The sequence below is a fragment of the Solea senegalensis genome, linkage group LG2 (genome assembly GCF_019176455.1).
Source record: "Solea senegalensis isolate Sse05_10M linkage group LG2, IFAPA_SoseM_1, whole genome shotgun sequence".
NCBI classification, from domain to species: Eukaryota; Metazoa; Chordata; class Actinopteri; order Pleuronectiformes; family Soleidae; genus Solea; species Solea senegalensis.
Genome location: NC_058022.1, coordinates 16491089 through 16499722, shown reverse-complemented (window position 1 = coordinate 16499722; position 8634 = coordinate 16491089). Strand labels below are relative to the sequence as shown.

General features: G+C 39.9%; 1 protein-coding gene across 1 annotated transcript; it reads left to right on the top strand.

Moving 5' to 3' along the window:
* The first annotated feature begins 32 nt into the window (after positions 1-32).
* Positions 33-6060, top strand: LOC122759239. Its single transcript, XM_044013941.1, has 3 exons — positions 33-60; positions 2433-4401; positions 4474-6060. Exons 2-3 carry the CDS (start codon positions 2476-2478, stop codon positions 5215-5217), a joined length of 2670 nt encoding a protein of 889 aa, XP_043869876.1. The 5' UTR covers positions 33-60; positions 2433-2475; the 3' UTR covers positions 5218-6060.
* The last annotated feature ends 2574 nt before the right edge of the window (positions 6061-8634 follow it).

The following is an 8634-nucleotide window of genomic DNA, read 5'->3' as shown; positions in this document are numbered from 1 at the left end:
TGTCATCAGGGAAGTAAAAAAATCCATTGATGGAATAATCTGGTCATTCATTATATTCAGGTAGTCAGCTGACCTCGTTCTTTGGGCACATAATGACATAGTGATTTTTTTTTTTTGACCAGGCAGTGTATTTTTGTACCAAATTGGAATCATTTTCATGGATTAGAAACACCGTGCTCATTGACTGTCTTCCCTATCTAATTAAATTGTCCTGAGCACTAACCAGATGAGCAACTGGACCCTCCTCATCTATAATGTAGCTTAGTAATTTGATGCGAGTGGCATTGTGCCTCAGATACACCAGTCACTTAGCCTCAATATCAATAACCTTCAAGGGTCAAAACACAGTCCTTCAACACGACTATTGGCACAAAAAAGAAAAAGAAAAAAGAGGGTTATGTGAAGAAACTTGTAGGTGTTTACGCAAGGTGTCACTTATTTAGAAAATAATCTTTAGGAAAGTTTAATTATTAATGTGTTTGGAAAGAAACTTAATAGTGGGCTGACTTCCTTGAAATGTTCCCATAATAATATCGTCAACTGCTACTTTTACAATTTATATTATAAATCTGCCGTTAATTCAAAATGTGTGCATCCGATGTTGCTGCGCAAACTAAAAACGATTAAAATTCAATCAATTTAAACTGCGCATGATTGACATCAGTCATGTTAAGAAATGTATTGATTAAGGTTGGGAATAAGGACCCAATAAAAGATGCCAGGTGATTATATCTACCATCTGGAAATAGAAGACTTAGAAGCTTTGGGTTTCTTCCTCATTCTTTGACCCAAATTATTTGCTCCCCGTTACTAAACTGTTTGCACTTAAATGAGCTGTAGCTGTTGTATTTGTACCAACATTTCCACAGTCAGATAAGAGTTTCGGGGTGTTTGGGTTTGAAACGTTTTAAAGAGCTTTATATTCAGAGGATGACAGAGGAGGGCTGCCAGAAATACTTTCACTATTTTCATCCAATCGTGAATTTTCTTGAGCAACCAATACATTTCTATAAATATACATCGATACTGTTTGGTCTTTTATAATCAAAATGCCCCTATACTCTGGGATTACTGTAGAATGCATATTCGAAATGGGCATATAGCTTTCTTTACCATCACAATGGCAGCATTTACAGTTGGTCCGACCCACATTTTGTCACAACAGAAAAGTCCTGTGTTGCATGGACTAAACCATAACCTGTAGCCAGTGGCATAAACTGGATTCATATTATTCTCAGTTTAAACAGAAACTTTGCAATTTGCAGATGCTTGTTATTTAGAGAAATATTGTTTTTTTTAATCCTTGTGATTTTAACTTTGAAACATTAGTCAAGACTTAAAAAAAAAGCAACAATGAAGCATTGTACTATGTAGTATTCATGAAATAGAGCTGTAGCTGTGGTTCTACTGTTATCACAAAACATGAGACAAAGGAGAGACATCTTTCAGTGACGTTTTTCTCTACATCATTTGTACTGCTCATGAATAAAATATCAAAATCCAGTCTATGTGCAGAAGTGGGGAGTCAAGAGATATTGTTGTTCTGGCTGTCTCCCTCCCTCCCTCCCACTCTAGCCCTCACTCTTGGAGCCTCTGGCTGTCCGCCAACATCTGAATTGCTAATGGTTTCTCTGCGCAAACCTCAAAAATGTCTTCCTCCACGAAGCTAATTCTCTCTCTGCCCACATCCTACAGCCTCTCCTCATTGCACATCAATGAGCATCTGTTCACTTGGAGGCTTAACAATAGATCTAATAAAAGAAGTATATGGTTCAAAAAAATGATGTAACTCAGTCACCTTTGCTTGGCCTATACAAGCTGTGCCAAATTCAATTGAGCTTCATTCTTTGATGAAGTTTCTGTTACATATTACCCCCATGAGAAATATTATGTCTGGTCATAGGAACTTTTCATCTTACTGTAACAATACATCGTGCTGTAGATGCTATGTTCAACTACTGTCTAACCCACAGTTGGTGACTTAGTTTGTGGGCAAATTCATTTGTAAAACAATATAAAGGTAATAGGTAATATCAAGCTATTTTAAATAATTTAGAGTATAACGTTGTACAAATTAATAGGATTTAATTTTACAACATAATTAAATGAATACAAGCATTCTTGTTCAACCAACTCCACCATATGTGTGACAAATTGTAATGAAGTGAGGCATGTGACATAGTGAGCTTCTACGGTTTTAAAGGGGCACATTTTCAAATTAAATAATGTTGGAGCAGCACAGAAACCTTAACTGTTGTACCAGTGCATGCTTAAAACTTATATTTACTGTGTTTAAATATCCTATGGCCCTTCAGATTGCAGTAGACATACTATTGGATACAATATCTGAACTGTTGGTTAATATTAATGTTGTTAATAAGTGACATTTATTGTTTGTGTGTCTAGAATGACTTTCCATTTTGTTTCAACAGGAGCACAAGTTGAATGCTAAAAAAGAGGATCCTTCAATCTTAAATGATGTTTGTGAGATCTCCTTTGGAAAGCAGTCCCACCTCCCCTAACCCAGGCCATAGCCTCAGTCCTGATTACTATTCAGAGAGTCCGTCTCCTACTTTCCTGTCTCAGTCCCCTCCATGTTGGGTAATACAAGCACAAAATGACCTTGCCCAGGCAGAGATTGACCTGCATCGACAACAAGAGCATCATGCAACTGAGACTGAATCTGTGAAGAAGGGTATAGAGCGTGCAGTCCTGGGAGCACGCAGAGAGGAGCGGCGTCTGCTGGAGAGGGTAGAGCAAGACCACCGAGACACTCAGCAGTGGTTGGAGCAAGTCAAGAAGGAAAACATGGCAGCAGTCCGGGTTAGCCAGTCTCTGTTAGACCAAAGGCTAAGCAAACTGGCCCAACTTCAACAAAAGATCCAGGAAATAGGTCAGCAGCCAGCTCTAGACCTAAGTGGGTCAAATCAGCACCTGCTGCTGAAGGAGGTCACAGAGTTTCTACAACCGTGGGAAATCTCTGTTTCCCTAAAGAAAGTGAACTTCAAGCCCAGCTCCCAACCAAACGCTGTCACCTTTGGAGATATCCGCATGCAAGAGCAAAGTCTGTGTCTGCATGTCGGAGGTTGTGGGCCACAGGGACAGATGTGTGCTCTACATTCATGTGAGATACAATCTGAAGACACAAATCATCAAGGTGCTGGAGGAGAGAAAGGAGTCCTTGAACAGGGGTGGACCTCACCAACAGGCAGGGTTGTCAAAAAGATCAGCCTCTCTACCCGAAGTGATTTAGAATCGGTGGAGGATCAAACGAAGATATGTCACTGGCTTCCAAAAGGTGAACACAATGAGAGGGAGTCATTTCAAGATGATGGCATGGAATCCGCCTCCTTACAGCAACCACAGGATGATGTATTTCTGGCCGTACCCACTGTACTCAAAAACATGGATACTGAGGGTAGGGAGCTGATGCACAAGATGAATAGTAATGGAAAACATTACTCTCACAGGACCCAAAGGAGGTCACTCTCTGTGGTCTCTGGTCGGAAGCAATCCCCTTCACCAGAGAGAAGACAGGAGCATGGTAAGCTGAGTTACCACATGAGTTTAGACAGCCAGGGAGGTGATAAAGGAAAGGTCAGTCAAAATTTGAGGTATGGCAACAGTGCTTTAACATCCCCTAGGATGACTCCTAGAGAGCCTCTGACCAGCCAAAGCTGCCTAGACCTTACCTCGAGAGGCCGACCTCATTCCCGTCTCAGCCAGTCTTCTGATGAACACTCTCACGGTACATTCGGAGACTCGGGCCGAGCCCCGTCACCAACTGACAGCCTTGACTCTAGTTATACTTTCATCGTCAGCCCATCTCATGACTATAGCATGAACAGAAGCTCTTTGAACCACAACAACCGTTTGTCCAAGTCTGCAGTGGACTTGACACACAAGACACGCCCACTGATCAGGGGTGGTTCAAATGAGCAGGTAGGAGTGTGGAGGGTGAAGTGTAGCAAATTCAACTCCATGTCGAGCTCGACTTCAGTCTCACCAGTTCTCAGTCATAGCCCAAGGGTTTCTGAGATGGGACAAACACTTTCTTACCCTTCTTATAAAGGACATCATATTATGTCCCACCAACAGAAAAAAACTACAGTGGCTGGCTCAAGTCAGCCTCTTGGGTCTAGGTCTTTATCCATGTCTGTCATAGATGGTCTCTCACAAGAACCAACGCAAATCAGAGGCGAAAGAGGAGAACCAGCCTTGGTGGAGTTGGAGGAGGAGGGAGACACATCTTTTGCAGTATTCAATCCAGGAAGTCCTCATTTGATAAGGCAGTTTGGGAAGCAGGGATCAGGTAGGGCCGACCTTACCCTGCCAAGTGGTATCCATGCCACACCGCAGGGCCAACTCTTCATAGTCGACTGTGGGAATGCACGTGTTCAGGTATGTGTTGTTATAACCATTTTTTAATAAACTGGACAATTATATTAAAACTAAATGTACATTTTAAAACAGGTGACTGACCCTCGTGGCAATGTCCTCCAGCAAGTGACCTCCCCAACTTCAGATGGCTCTGCCAGACGATGCCGGAACTACTTTGACATTGCTGTCAATGCCAAGGGTTTGATTGCACTAAGCTGTGCTGCAGAACGGGCCTTACTGGTGTTTAGCCGGCATGGTCGCCTGCTCCAGACCTTTGGAGGATCAGGACTGGGCTCAGCAAAACACGAACTGGAAGCTCCCAGAGGTGTGACAGTAACCAGGTTGGATGAGTTCTTGGTTGCCGATATCCGTAAAGGTACTCTCGTTGCCCTCAAGCTTGACCCTAAAACAGGCTCTCGTATTGAGCGTACAGTGGTGACTGGGTTTCATCGACCCTACTTAGTGACAGCTTGTTTGAGCTCAGGTATGGTAGCAGTGTCCGAAAGAGGCAATGAAACAGGTCGTGTGCCTTGCATCAAAGTCCTAGAGCCTGGCTGGAACACAGTGAGAATTCTGGGTGTATGTGCTGGTATGGGACCGGTCCTGGTTTGCCCCTGGGGCATCTGTATAGATGCAGATGGTAACGTGCTGGTTGCGGACTGGGGGGAGGACCACAGAGTCCTGTTATACCCAGCACAGGGAGTGGGATGGCCCATAATAAACCATGGTTTGAGTAGTCCACGTGGCCTGACATTGCTTCCTGAGGGCCAACTTGCTGTGTCAGACAGTATGCACCATTGTATTAAAATATACCAGTACAAAACTACCCATGACTAGAGAAAGTCATAGTTCAAGACTTCTGTGTATATAAATGATATATTTGTTTTTATATATATCTATATATAATGTTTAAAGGACACAGTGGAGATATAACCACTCAAAGACTAAAATATTGTGTATTTACTCTCAACTGTCTTTTCATTAACCTAAGATGTTTAGGTTAGAGAGCACAGAGACTATCCACCTGGATTTTTACGTCAAATTTGTGTTTCATGAACAATGCGGCATTTTTCTCTTCATTTTAAGTCCCTAAAATCTTACAAATATATAAATAAATGCTGTCACTGCTCTTTTCTAATTAGAAAAGCTTGGTGGATATTTCCGGGACAGACTGATGTGAAACAGGTGTAATTTGTACTGCCTGATGTCTCAAATCAGGAGACAACACTGTCCTCTGTGAAATGTGTCTGTTAGCAAAATTTATCCAGGAGACTGTTGCATATTTGGGATCAGAAAAAATATTATATAACATCTTCATGTTCTGGATAGTTTCTATTTTTATACCAGTGTCATTCAAGAAATGTATCTACATTTATCTGACAGCTGTATCTGCCTGGTAAAACACTACGTCAGTCTAGTTCTTTTAAATAATTCATTTGCAAAATTGTTTATTCAGTTAGATGCTTGTATTGCTCATCACTTTAAAATGTTAATCTATCTATAAACATTTTTTTCTATTGTTCTCCACTTGGATTACATTCAAATAGTTGCAATGCTCTGATGCTCAATAGATAAGAGTTGTGAGTGTTTTTGGAACAGTTAATATCTAGAATAAGGATGGGATTATTGTGCTATAGATATGTCTATGTCTGGAAACTCAACTCTAGTCAGTAAATAAAAATGATGAAAAGACTTTTGTCTATTTATTGTGATAATTTCCTTATTAGTATTACATTAAATGTAATCTGGTACTGACAAGTATTATTATGAGTCTATAATTAAATCATATGACATCAGAATAATCTTTCCAGAAGTACAATGTACAAAAATAACAGTTTTGGCAATTATTTAAATAAATAATATATATAAATAATAATGACATGTAATGTAATAATAATTTAGGTTAGGTTTTAGGATACAAATATAAGCTCAAAAGTTAATCAATTTTCAATTGAAAATCGCTCTTTCTCGCACGTCTGTGCTAGATCTGTGCTAGATGCAAACATTTTAACACTGGTTTAAATTAAAAATCACAACATAAACAGGCGGGCACATAGAACTGAAGGAATAGATATCGACTGGGTTTAAAATCCACCTACTTATATCTGTTGCCAAGGAAAGGATTTAATGATGGCCTTTTTAAGTCAGTTTCATGCACATGTGAAATATTCATGTCTGCACAGATCAAACCAGCAGCTAATCATAGTATCTATGTATTTATAAGGAAAGATATTTTGTACAGACTTAAAATGAGGGGATCAGAGAACTAATGATTTGGTAAATTTGGGGTGGCATTTTCAGAGGTAATGGCAAAGTGAAAATGTAGAAATTTTGATCTTGATCATTTTGTGCAGCAAGAAGTGACACAAGATTACAAATTCAGCTCAAAATGTGGGATTAATCTTTCTCAGAAACTTCAGTGATTTATGCTGTATGGCTATGGTTCAGATTAGATGATCAGAGTGTATAATATAAACCCAAACTTTGCACTAGTTTACAAACATGGTGTCAACAAAATTGATTATCAACTGGACTAATGCACCTTCAGTCAATTAAAGATATTTTTAGAGAGGTTGAATTTTAATATGTGATATTTCCAAATACAATAAGTGCTGTTTTCCTATCTTACATGAGGTTCATCAGTGCAGAAGATTCCTTGATCTAGTAGCTAAAATGTCCAATATTGAAGATAGACAGCTCAACTTGTGTCTATTTTCTGAAATGCTTGGGAGTATGCCACTTCTCATGGCTTCCTGAAAATAAAATACCATATTGTGAACAGGTAAAAGCACCATTAATAAAAAAAGAAGAAGCTGTTGTTATGTTTGTTGTTACGTCCCATGATCCACTCATCGTATCAGGTTGACAAATCAAAAGCACACATGAAACACTAAATAGTCATCAAATTTTCACTCAAAAACCAGGTCCAGAACCCACATTCAAGACCATTTGTGCACGGCACACATGGACGCCCACTGTTTAACTTGTTGGGTTGTTATACCAAATATTTCTCTGGTTTCTCTCTGTGTCAAAAAACCCGATGACCTTTGGGAGAGAATATTTCCTGTCATGTCCACTAGATGGAGGTGATTTGCATGAGATCAACAGAGGGCTGCAGTCATCTTAGATCTACAAGTGACCCCAGACCTTTTTTTTCTCTTTTGTCTGGAATCATTCTGCTGTTTGTTTTTACAGTGAAATGCATCTCCTTCTCAGCAGAGTGAATCTTCCTGTTTCCTATCAGCTGCTCCGTATCCTGTTTCTCCATTGTTCTCCAGTCAGTGAGCCGCCATTGTTTCCAAACCAGCCGCTCTATCTGTCATTCAGTTTTTCCTGTTCCTTTGCATTTCTTTCAAGCCCCAGATCCCCCTTTTACTTGCAAAACTCTTAAGTAAACTCTTGCACGTTATTGTCAGAAGTCCGTTTGCATGTATGCAGAAAAAGTAGCCTCTGATTGTATCAACCGTATCCAAATTTGCAGAAATAAATTAGAATAGAAAGTCAAAACACAATTTTTTTGCTTTACTTGACTTGAGCTTTAGAGGAAGAATCATGGAAATGATTGGTTACAACACACCCCAACATAAATTTACAACGTTATGAAATGCACCGACCCCCTGGTGGAGGATGACGAGGTAGATAATGTACAATTACTTTTAAACTGTCATAGACAGCAGGTCTCTGTGAAGCTGGTGTTTTGGATCATGTCTACAAGGCAGAGCACGTGATCCTCTTCACAAATATAACACCACTCCAAGCAAGTTTGCTTTTGCACTTAGCATTCATTATGTTAAATCTACTGTGGACTTTTAAGGAGAGTCAGAGTAGCTGAAAGCTATATTTACATTGCCGTCAGCCACAGATGCTAACAATTAAGCAAGGTATAGTATGGAATGAAACGTAAAACAGAAAATGCAAAATCATATTGTCAGCGAGAAAAAGTTTTCCTTTCTTTTTCCTTTTTTGATCTAATTACTTGTATAAATGTGTACAGTCAACATGTACCAAACCCTGAACTTGCACAGGTAGGGAATGTAGTTCAAAAATTGTATTCCCACAATCTCGGTCCAAGGGCAGTGGGTCCCCAGGACCAGGATTGAGAAACCCCGCCTGAGAGGGTTCACAGAAACAACATATGAGAAAAATGTTGGGGAAATCCAGAAGAGTGTCTGTCTACAGAGTGACCTTTTATTTCCTAATTCAGTTTCAAAGCAGTTCAAAAGCTCTTGGTCCCATAATCCCAGGTGCCTGCCA